Here is a 12,049-nt window from a genome sequence, read left to right on the forward strand (position 1 = left end):
GGTGGCTCGGGCATCTGTTTCGGATGCCTCCTGGGCGCCTTCCTAGGGAGGTGTTCCGGGCATGTCCCATCGGGAGGAGGCCCCGGGGAAGACCCAGGACATGCTGGAGGGACTATGTCTCTCGGCTGGCCTGGGAACGCCTCAGCATTCCCCCGGAGGAGCTGGAGGAAGTGTCTGGAGAGAGGGAAGTCTGGGCATCTTTGCTTAGACTGTTGCCCCCGCGACCCGGTCCCGGATAAGCGGAGGAAAATGAATGGATGGATGGACTCCGCCTTTTCCCTGTTCATATTTCTCCTAACTACAAATCTGGCATTATGTCTGATCCAAGGTTATAAACTATGAACCTATTGCAGCTCAACATTCATAATGCAATAATGCTTACCTGCTCCAGGAGCTGCTGATCCAGTTCTACAGAGGAATCATCAAGTCTGTTCTCTGCTCATCCATGATTGTCTGGTTTGGCTCAGCAACCAAACAGTACAGGAATAGAGTCCAGCCCTCAAAAGGAGGGCAGAGAAGATTTCTGCAGACCCCTCACACCCTGGACACACACTGTTTGAACCCCTCCCCTCTGGTCGGCGCTACAGGTCACTGTACGCCAAGACAACCAGACACAAGGACAGTTTCTTCACTCGGCCTGTCACTCTGATGAACAGTTAACTATGACTGAGGTGACAGGACATGGCAACCACCGCAGTGTAATAATTGTAAATAGTACAGGTACATGCACCATTGGATAGTTCGAAATGCGTATATATGCATGTAAAGTTTATGAATGCTGCCTCTCCTCCTTCTCCCATGCTTCCCCTACCTTTGACTGCACTATTGTCTGTTACCTAAAACACACAGAGCCTCTATGCTGGAGATGAATTCCTTATATACTCAACTTGGTGATCAAAGCTGATTCTGATTATAATGTATGGATTCATACAGAAAGAATGTTTTTCTAATTCAGTCTGAACTGTTCACAGCATAGCAGTCGACCATGTCGACATAATTCACTTGTAAGCAACAAAAGAGTAAACAAAAGTCTGCGAACTACTGTAAATTCCTGCATTTTATAAATACAGGGTGAAAAGTGAAGGCGTCTTCCTTGAAGCACCTGGTGGCCTGCAAAGTGGATGTGTTATATGGATGGCAAGTAATTCTTTACTCCACTGTCTTTGTGTCCACCTTCGTGAACACTGAAGGTTAGTTTTCACTTTGGAGAAGTCACAGCTGCTGGTTCCTCTCCTAGTGTTCTTCCTCTCTGTACATACAGGTCATCCTCTTTGTTGGTGTATTTGTATTTTGAAGAGCCAATACGCTCTGCCACAGGAACAGTACTTCACCAATACTTCAGTTTATGTGAGGCACCTGTGGGAACCAAAACTCACAGATTGAGTGCAACCACATGGCCTTGGTGCTGCCTACTGTTAACTCTGTATATTTATGCATCTTCACCACTGACATTTGAAAGGCTGGATGTCCAACAGCTACTGGGATTCATGATCACAAACAAAACAATGTCATAAAAAAGTGTGACTAAAGTAATTTTGAGTATAATCATGTATATATGTGACATCAGTACAACATTAAAACATACTGCACCGAGTGTTTGGTGCCTAGTAGCTTTAATAAAAATACAGGGTACGGGGCACCTCGAGTGTGATTGAGTGACAAAGGCAGGCTACAGGATCCAGCTGTGATAGACAGAGGTGCAGCCGCAGGTTACACAATTCTGACCTTTCATATAATGAAAATAAAAATTTGGATGATGGCATTCATAGTGCATTGTATGGGAGTTTTCCTTTAAGCACCCCAACACTACAAAACCACAAAGGGTGGCAGAAGACTGGTGATACAAAATCCCTACAATAAGGTAGCATTTTTCAGTATAAGCACAGACTAATTTAACTGGATAAACTGGAAACCAGCGCCATTAAACACACATCCTCCTCAAAAACAGTCTCCACATGTTCAGTGTTACTTAACTCTCTGTTCAGTCCTATCCCAGATATTTTGCAAAATATCAGAACATTTCCAACCGTCTCCTAACACACTTTTATTTTGTAAGTCTCATTTTCAACCTGATGGCGTAGGCAGACAAGGGGCGGGGCTCCTACATTTAGTGATTTTTTTTTTTCCTCAGGGATCGACCGGGATCAGATTCTGGATCAGTCTCTGGATGCGGTCTAAGATGATCTGGTTGGAACTGCTGCAGTCTTCAGGTCCATACGGGGCCCTGATGGTCAAGACCCCCGCCACCCTCAGCTTGTCGTCTTCCTCCTCCACAGGGACACGGTTCTTCTCCAGCCAGCTCTGGATGACACCTCTTCTCTTCCTCAGGTCTTCGGGGTCCAGGCCACAGGTCTTTGGGGGGAGAAAAGAGGCCTGGAGGCGGTCTGTGGTCTCCTCATCAGCCTCTTGCTGGATCTGCACCTCCTCTACAGCATGACCCATCACGACCTGCACCGATGCTCCCCCATCCTCTTTGAAATCCATCAGGACCAGACTGTAGGAGGAACAGAACCACAGAGTCAGACTGGGCCATACCAGATCTGGATTCAGACTGAAACAGTTTGAGTTCTGACACCTTTAAACTAACAGCAGTACCACTGTGTACAAGTACTCAGCTAGCAGTAAAAGTACTGCAGTCAAAAGGCTAGTCTGAGATGCACTGCATCTCGCCTGGAAAGTGAATAAGAGCAGGCGGCAGCAGCACAGGGCAGTGGGAAAAGCTGTGGTCAAGGCAAAGAGTTTAGGAGCTTTCCAGCAGCGTTCAGTCTCTACAGGAAGTCACAGAAACTCACATCACGTTTGGTTGGATCCACATTTAATAAAATGTCATCAAACCAAAGTTTTCAGCTTCTTTTCTGGGTCCAACAGTTGTTTTAATGACAAGGAAAGTGAAATGCTGATTGCTATTAATCTCCATATTACTCAAATATTGTGCGTGAAAATGAATTTTCATACGCCACCATTACGTGTCTGTGTGTCCTCCCTCTCTCCCCTAGTGTCGCCTCCTTCTCTCCCCTAATGTCTCCTCTCTCTCTCCTGTAGTGTCGCCTCCTTCTCTCCCCTAGTGTCTCCTCCCTCTCTCCCTCCCTTAGTGTCTCCTCTCTCCCTCCCGTAGAGTCTCCTCCCTCTCTCCCATAGTGTCTCCTCCCTCTCTCCTGTAGACTCCTCTCTCCTTCCCATAGTGTCTCCTCCCTCTCTCCTGTAGACTCCTCTCTCCTTCCCGTAGCGTCTCCGCTCTCCCTCCCATAGTGTCTGCTCCCTATCTCCCCTAGTGTCTCCCCTCTCTCTCCCTCCCCTAGTGTCTCCTCTCTCTCTCTCTCCCTCCCCTAGTGTCTCCTCTCTCTCTCTCTCCCTCCCCTAGTGTCTCCTCTCTCTCTCTCTCCCTCCCCTAGTGTCTCCTCTCTCTCTCTCTCCCTCCCCTAGTGTCTCCTCTCTCTCTCTCTCCCTCCCCTAGTGTCTCCTCTCTCTCTCTCTCCCTCCCCTAGTGTCTCCTCTCTCTCTCTCTCCCTCCCCTAGTGTCTCCTCTCTCTCTCTCTCCCTCCCCTAGTGTCTCCTCTCTCTCTCTCTCCCTCCCCTAGTGTCTCCTCTCTCTCTCTCTCCCTCCCCTAGTGTCTCCTCTCTCTCTCTCTCCCTCCCCTAGTGTCTCCTCTCTCTCTCTCTCCCTCCCCTAGTGTCTCCTCTCTCTCTCTCTCCCTCCCCTAGTGTCTCCTCTCTCTCTCTCTCCCTCCCCTAGTGTCTCCTCTCTCTCTCTCTCCCTCCCCTAGTGTCTCCTCTCTCTCTCTCTCCCTCCCCTAGTGTCTCCTCTCTCTCTCTCTCCCTCCCCTAGTGTCTCCTCTCTCTCTCTCTCCCTCCCCTAGTGTCTCCTCTCTCTCTCTCTCCCTCCCCTAGTGTCTCCTCTCTCTCTCTCTCCCTCCCCTAGTGTCTCCTCTCTCTCTCTCTCCCTCCCCTAGTGTCTCCTCTCTCTCTCTCTCCCTCCCCTAGTGTCTCCTCTCTCTCTCTCTCCCTCCCCTAGTGTCTCCTCTCTCTCTCTCTCCCTCCCCTAGTGTCTCCTCTCTCTCTCTCTCCCTCCCCTAGTGTCTCCTCTCTCTCTCTCTCCCTCCCCTAGTGTCTCCTCTCTCTCTCTCCCTGTACCTTTCTACAGGTTGCCCTGGAGCTCTACATCTCTGATGAGCAGTCACCAGCCACATCAACCTGCCCAGTGTCTAATTGTTGTTGTGTCCTGTTGCCACAGGGCAACTTCAGTAATTAAACTTGAGCAGCTTCTCGGCATTTTCAGAGCCAAACAAAACAGCCTGTTTGACAAGACCTTTGAGAGACGGCTCATGTTTCGTATTGTGATGACTATGCCAGCCAGCGGGAGGGTTAGTGACAGCGGCAAGCATTATGCGAATGTGTAAATAGTTAGCGTAATATTGTGGTATAATCCTGAGTCATTGTGTTTTACGGTCCTTGTTATTGTTGTACTTTGAGGGGTTAAAAATACTGTTGGGTTCATGCTGTGTGTGTTGGGTTGCATCGAGCATTCGGTGCTCGAACCTGTTGACTGCTGTTCGATTGGAAGTGTTTCGCTGTATAATGCCTGCCGGAGGTCACTACAATTGGTGTCAGAAGTGGGATGCGTTCGCCGTGGGACGCTGGCGCCATCCGCCCGGACCGGTGTCTCGCTCCGTCGTAGCATCCCTGTTCTCAAGCGCTCTAGGTGGCGAGTATTCTCAAAAACCTCTCTCTCTATCTCCGCTAGGCTCCTCTCCATAGTGGCGTTCGACTGAACGACTTTAAATCCCACTTCTGACACCAATTGTAGTGACCTCCGGCGCGGAGGAGAGGAGCGAATCCTAACTGTGCAGCTAACTAGCTAGCGGGGTGCTAGCACCTACGTAAGGCTAACACTGTTACGACCGGGCTCCGTGCACCGCACAGCTTTAACAATCCCTCGAGGATCACACCTTCCCCTTATGTCACTGGCACAGTGTGCACCCTCACCCTGAAATGCTCTTCAGTGGCGTAATTCACTGTTCTCACATCACAGCAGTCAGCCAGCTCTCTCTTGTCTTTATTTTCTCAGTCACCGGCAACAACAGACTAACACACACAGGCATAATACAGCGAAACACTTCCAATCGAACAGCAGTCAACAGGTTCGAGCACCGAATGCTCGATGCAACCCAACACACACAGCATGAACCCAACAGTCATTTTTAACCCCTCAAAATACAACAATAACAAGAACCGTAAAACACAATGACTCAGGATTATACCACAATATTACGCTAACTATTTACACATTCGCATAATGCTTGCCGCTGTCACTAACCCTCCCGCTGGCTGGCATAGTCATCACAGTATAAACAAGACCTCATCCTCAGACAAGTAAAAAAGACGGGCCCGTTATTTAGACCAGTGTTCCAGCAGTTCATACCATCTAAACAGGTGTAACTTGAAGACTACTTTTAAGACTGTACAAGTCAGATGGTACAAGACTGACCAGTACAACAACAGGCCCATTTTTTAAACCAGTACTCAAGTCCATCCAACGGACAGAAAAGGTGCAATTTAAATACTTTTTGCTTTGCCGTTTTAGTTGTAGTAAGATAAAACAAAACCCATATTTATCTTAAAACAACAAAAATTATAACATTTCCTCCAGTTTAGCCCTTGTGAAAAGGTGGGACTGTGATTTCAGGCAGGTTTAGGTCACGTGATAAACTCAGCAGACGTGACTTTTTGGTTTATATTTTGTACCACATTGTCAATTTGCTTTATTTATTTATTTATTTATTTTTACCAAGAAGTTTAACCTACTTTTCCAACGTAGCCTAGTTCTAGGAGCCAGAGTTCTTCCGGTCTGCACTGAAGTAAGGTGAACTGGTTGTAAAGCTGCCTTTTTAAAACTCTGGTAACCCAGCTGATGCACCTGTGTTCAGTTTCCTCTGGAAGGCTGTGTTACCTGGCAGACACGGGGTCCACGGTCAGCAGCCAGCCCCACAGCACTTCGTCTTTTCCCGCCTTCACCTTCACGTGCTTGTTGACATAAGTGATCCACCGCAGCGGACCTAAAAGAGGCCAGCGGCACTGCATCGTGGCCCACGTAACTATTAACGGCTATGATCAAATAGAAAATAACAACCAATACACACCAACACTGACTTGCTGCTTCACGAACTTAATCCCTCGGTGGAAACATCAGACCAAAACAAACGTTCCGTCTTCATTTTATTGTCCGAGGACAGCCACTACTGCCCCCTGCAGGAGGGGAGTAGAACACAATGAAATTAAATACAGTAGCATTTGTAATAATTACATTCAAACAAAACCGGCATAAAAATAAAATACAAACAACTGGGTGTTTAGTTTAGCTCCTCTGATAATTGATACAATTATTTTGGCCCAAAATAAATAACATAAAACATTCGGCACAAAATTTATTTTGAAATTTTGACAAAGTACTCTGTGCTTTGATGCATGTAACCTATGGATGTATTATATTTAGCCTAGTTATGCATTATAAAGATTACATCCATGCTGTAACCAAGAAGAATGGTGGAACATGCTATATTTTTTTATGAAAGTCATTAAAGTTGAATCAAGAAAGAATTAAACATCCATCCATCCATTTTATTTCGCTTATCCGAGATTGGGTCACAGTGGCAACAGGTTCAGCAATGTAGTGTAGATAACTTTTTCCCCGGGAACGTTTTCTAGCTCCTCTGGTAAGACTGAGGTGTTCACGGGCTGGATGGATATACTGGATTTCTGGGTCAGACAGGTGAAGTAGTTTCTCTTATTAGATCCCAGAAATATTCTGTAGTCTAAACCTTTCTAATACATGACTGGGTGTATCCAGTGCTACTTGAAGTCAATAAGATTTCATTTTAAAGTTTAAAGAACAAAACAGAACTGCATCATAAAGTCTGTATTTGTGAATAGCGATGAAAATGAGGGGACAATGTGTTTTAACGCGCAGAACAATGGAACAAAATGGCTCAAATATTTTCTCAGCCATTATTCAAGAGTACCTGCTGCAGACAAAATGGCAGACCTCCGTAGCTGACAGGAAAGCACATGCCTCCGTACCTGAAGTTGGTCCGTTTTCTTTTTCCCCTTCCCCAGATACATATACAGTATCTCTCTCTCACACACACACACACACACACACACACACACACACGGCATAAAAAGCTTATTCACTAGAAACACATAAGGATCCAGCTGTGATTAAAACTGTGAACTAAGTCAGTTCAGTTTTAATATTTTTATAGAATATTAACATACACAGAATAAATTGTAACTATATATAATTACATTTGCAATTAGTGCACATTTTAAAAATAGGTCCAATGTAAAGTCAGTTCAGTAAGTCTTTAAAAAAAATCACCTGTTCTTTTAAATGTTTTGTGTAACGTTTAAATCCAGTTTATTAATTACACAACATACTATACAAAGCAAACAGGCTAAGTGAAAGACCCCTGTGAGCTACTGATTAAAGACAATTATCCTTAACGGTTATGCCGTTGTTGACAACCAGAGCCCATGATGGTGTAAAAGAACAGGCCACCACACAGCTGAAATATCGGTATCATGAACATGGGGCCTCTCAGCTGAAGACTATCACCAAGTGCAGTTCATAAAAGGCCTAGTTATTATTTACCTTTATTTTCACCTGGTCGGCGGAGAGGCTGCCTCTCTTTTTCAGGAGTGCCTTGATCACATTCACAACATTGTACAACCACAGACCGGCCCCTAAGTAGCTCCACGTGAGCAGAGGTTAAGGGCCCTGCTCAGGGGCACCTGTGAATGAGGCCTGCACAATGCTGTGAATGCAGAGCTGCTCGGGGGCCACAGGCTAGTCTGATTAACACTGCAATTAAATCTACCCCACCCAGATTTAATGGTGCCAGTCTGGGTCCTGAACCTTCCAATCACAAGCTCACTTCTCACTAAATACATTACAGAGCTGATTCCCCCTAAATGACGACTGCAGTGAGGCTTTGGTAATTGGGCCTTGAACAACACATTTTCTCTCCTTTTTTATTTATTATTGGCTGTTTCTGACAAAACAACTTGCAGCTAACAATCCATAACTGATGACATACGGTACATGAGGAAAACACTGAACACATTGAGGAGGTCAGATGTCAAAGATCTGACCTACTGCACTTTGTGATGCTGAGAGAACACCCAGTAAAGAACAAGAATGTTCAAGGCAGAATGTCTGCAAAATATCTTTGACTTTGGAAAAGGAGTCCTCAGGCCAGACAGAAAATCCTCAGAGTCAAACCCAGATCAGATCAGGTCTGCAGATTTCACCAGAGGAAACAATGCATCAGAACGAGAACAGCTCCGAGCCCTCGTCTGATTCCCGATGACTGAACTCCTCAATAAAACCCTTCAACTGTTGAGTTCCAGATGACCGTGTGTCCTTAAACGCACTGGCTCATCTTGACACACCAGGTACTGTATGAACATTACAAACACACGATGCCTCTGTGGCCAACATTATCCTCTGATAAATGATCTAAATAAATGGCCATTAGTGATCAGACCAGGGAACTTCAGTGGACAGTGATGTTTTTATTAACTAAACATGTATCGATAACATCTGCCATTATTATCAGGAAACCGCAACTCGTGTCTCCAACTGTATAAAAACAAACACATTCTTCACAAGATTTTTTTTGTTGTGTCCCAACATGCTCGTGGAGTGCTCATCATCGACCGCAGCTCACTCAGCAATCCACGGTTTTTACATCTCTGTTTTGGTCCCTGCTGACACAGCTCCACTTTAAACATAACAACACACCTACTGAACTCAGTCAGTTGTTCTGTGTGCACATGAGCTTTTACTGAGGCAAACTGAAAAAGATGCAAGCAAACATAATTTATAGGTTTAGGGTGAACTGTTCCTTTAATGAGTCTCAGTGTTTTTGGCACTTTTTTAACCCCCAAGTAAAACTAGAAACTGAAGAACACAAACATACTGAGATACATTCATATGACAAACACACACACACACACACACACACACACACACACACACACACGGGTGATTATGTGACACCTGGTCAACGACATCATCACTGCATTCACCTGAACAGTCTGATGTCGCTGAGTGGCAGGGGCACTGCTCAAACAACAAACCTGATATTCACAGAATAAAGACTGAATATGTAAAGAATGAAGTACCCTGATAGTAGTACACATTTGCTCCCAAAGTATTAAAACGACTTTATCTCATAAAATTAGAACTTAATTCTCACAATACTCAAACCGGTCATAAAATTTCCAATGTACACCTCTAATGTTAAAGGTCATGTGGAGAAATGATGAGCGTGCCTCACACACTGCAGCCCTGACATCATGAAGGGTCTGACCATCAGCTGTTGTTGTTTACATTAAACACAAACACAAGTAAACAGGAGGTTTGCTGCCTCATTACCACAAACCAACCGCAGGGGTTCAGAAAAAAATCAACATGTGGACTGTTTTCAATGGCGTCCAGAAGAGATCCAGCTGAGTGTGTGTGTGTGTGTGTCGGGAGAAGGGGTCATGTGATACTTAGTCGTCTTTTGATTGGTGGAGGTCCAGACTGACGACCTGCAGCTCCGTCAGGTTGTTGCCGCTGCTCTGCTGACTGATCACCATCTGAATCACAAACACAAAACATCAGGAGGACTTCTGCAGCAGTATCTATAGCATCACAAGTATTAGTACTGTGCTGTACTCAGTGCTGTCGTACCGGGTGGAGCTGTACTGCAGACACCGGGATCTGAGCAGCGACCGGAGGGAGCGAGGTGAGGAAGACCTGTGGGACAGTGCCTGACAGACGACATAACTTTATTCCATTAAAAACCTAGAACTTTATTACAACAAGCCAACACTAACATAGCTGACAGTCATGACTGAAGTATCTGACCCGAAGACAATACAACCAATGGCCTGAGGCCTGTATAACTGATACAACCACCATAGACACAGAGCACAATGCATCATATTCTGAAAACCACACCCACCAGGGAAAACAAATCCTCACTCTCCACTGACTTTGTATTGAGTGAAGGTGTCTTTTTGACAATTTTGTCTTTTTACAAAAAAGGAACAATGCCTAAAGGCTGCTGTGTGACACGATATACTGCCAAAAAGGCAAAGAACCCAGAGTTATAGTTTTAAAAGCCACTGAGCAAAAAACAGTGAAGCTTTAAGAAGACAAAGGATACGACGTGTTGCATTAGCAGGATCAACAGGGGGAACAGGGATCCTGATACTCGCTGTTTGTCTGTGTGCAGCAAACATCTTATGTTTGCAGGTGCATTAGCTAACTACAGTAGCAGGGAAGACTATTCCCAAAATATATACCTGATCTAGAGGGAAGCTGGGGTGCAGATAACTAAAATGATTATAGGACAAGCTACTTCAGTGTTAGCCAGCTACTGTAGTTAGCCAAGGCACTTGCAAACATGTGACTGCATAGCTTGGATGTACTGTGAAAGTGATTTTGTTTAACTTACAGAAATATGGTAAAAGATAAACTGACATGTGGATATTTGACTTAACACTGAGAAAATGCTTGCTGCTCAGAAAGGCGTATCGAGTGTGAGGATCCCGTCCTTCCTGCCAATGCCTCACTTTTATCTTCTCAAAGCTTCACTTTGTTCAGTTGTTTTTAAAACCATCGCTCTTACCTTGTCGGTAGTGCAGCCAGTCACACAGCAGCTTTTAGATATGTTTCAGTTTTCTGTCAAAAGACCCCCCCCCCCCCCCCGCGCCTAAATGCACTGTCTCTAAAATTACTTGTGGTGATCAATAACAGCATGGATATAATAACCTATAAATCATAGAACTGGGGTTGTACCAGGGTCATGTGACTGGGCGTGGCCTGTCGGGGGGAAGGTGTTGAGGACAGTGAGGCTGCCATCACCCAACGAGGGTGACGATGTGGCGTACATCACTGTGTGACCACCGGGGTACATCATGTGACTGGTTACTGAAGAAGAGGACGAAGAGGTGGGAGCAATGGCGGCAGGAAGACTGGCTGCAGAGAGAAAGGATAAATCAGGGTCACATGTTCCAATCAGAACAGTTCACCACTGTTACGCTCAAGGCCCTCCAGTTTTTTCAGTGCCAGTCATTTTCTTTAGCTGTTTCATCTCCTGACTGTACCCGTTTCCAGATGCTTAAAATATGTTGGGGAGGTCTCACTCAACACAAAATATTCTAGTTCCATTATGTATTAGCATGCATCATGATGTTTGGTGGGTTATTTGAAATGTTTGGACAGGACAGCATTCAAAATGTCTGGGTTTGTTAGTGGTTGCTATGACTTAATTATTGAGTGGTAACAGCCAGAGTCATCAAAACAGTAGAAGGTAATGAAGGATGTGTTGGGCGTGTGGGTGCAGGAAAGGAGGGGGGTGGCTCTGGGATGATGGAACACACTGTTGAGCCTTCTTGGTGTCCTGGGCCCAACTCAACGAAACACCAGTTAGTGAGAGGGTGCCCACCTGGTGACCCTGTAGACCAGCCTTCACTCCAACACCCACACAGAACTTGTTGGTGATAACACACTCAGAGTCAGAGTGGAGAGACTTTCTGATATGTGCACAGTATAATAGGTTCGGACTGGAGAATAGCGTTCCAGGGTCAAGGTCAAAGTGTTTATTGTCATATGCAGTTAGGAAACGTGTTTCCCTGTACAATGAAATTCTTACTTTGCCGTCCACATGAATGCCACAAAATACAAATGAAATATAAATAACATACACAGCAGCCAAAATCTAAGGCACCTTAAGCAGTAAATGCAGCAATATAATAAAAATATATAAGAATATAATAAGAGAATGTATGCTGCACAGGAGCAGCATGTGCAGCAGTCAATGTGCAATTATGTATGTGCAAACTGAGAATGTAAACAGTACATGATGTATTTCCTGGTAATAAACTCCTCAGCTGTTTAGGAGTCTGATGGCAGAGGGAAAGAAAGAGTTTTTCAGTCTAGTGGTCCTGCATTTCACACTCCTGAACCTCCGGCCAGAGGGTAGGGAGGTGAACAGTC

At 45.3% G+C, this 12,049-nt stretch overlaps 2 protein-coding genes across 3 annotated transcripts in view; both read right to left on the reverse strand.

Moving 5' to 3' along the window:
• Positions 1 to 1,596: 1,596 nt before the first annotated feature.
• Positions 1,597 to 6,178, reverse strand: gemin6 (gem (nuclear organelle) associated protein 6). Its single transcript, XM_020620216.1, has 2 exons — positions 5,948 to 6,178; positions 1,597 to 2,494 (listed from the first exon to the last, which is right to left on the reverse strand). Exons 1-2 carry the CDS (start codon positions 6,076 to 6,078, stop codon positions 2,128 to 2,130), a joined length of 498 nt encoding a protein of 165 aa, XP_020475872.1. The 5' UTR covers positions 6,079 to 6,178; the 3' UTR covers positions 1,597 to 2,127.
• A 1,867-nt stretch (positions 6,179 to 8,045) lies between these two features.
• Positions 8,046 to 12,049, reverse strand: part of LOC109971761 (serum response factor-like) — a 12,153-nt gene continuing 8,149 nt past the window's right edge. For both annotated transcript variants that reach the window (XM_020620213.1, XM_020620212.1), the window contains exons 6-8: positions 10,850 to 11,029; positions 9,737 to 9,816; positions 8,046 to 9,642 (exon numbers count right to left, since the gene is read on the reverse strand). In XM_020620213.1, coding sequence (XP_020475869.1) covers positions 9,556 to 9,642; positions 9,737 to 9,816; positions 10,850 to 11,029 — 347 coding nt within the window. In that variant the 3' untranslated portion in view covers positions 8,046 to 9,555. The remainder of the gene's footprint in view (positions 9,643 to 9,736; positions 9,817 to 10,849; positions 11,030 to 12,049) is intronic.

The sequence above is a fragment of the Monopterus albus genome, unplaced genomic scaffold (assembly GCF_001952655.1).
Source record: "Monopterus albus unplaced genomic scaffold, M_albus_1.0 scaffold235.1, whole genome shotgun sequence".
Classification (NCBI taxonomy): Eukaryota; Metazoa; Chordata; class Actinopteri; order Synbranchiformes; family Synbranchidae; genus Monopterus; species Monopterus albus.

What these genes read in the sequence shown, in the direction of transcription:
- gemin6 (XM_020620216.1), bottom strand. Translation starts at nt 6,078, where the DNA reads ATGCAGTGCCGCTGGCCTCTTTTAGGTCCGCTGCGGTGGATCACTTAT. An exon ending in GTGGACCCCGTGTCTGCCAG is followed by an intron (nt 2,495 to 5,947) that starts GTAACACAGCCT and finishes TTCCTCCTACAG; the next exon opens with TCTGGTCCTGATGGATTTCA.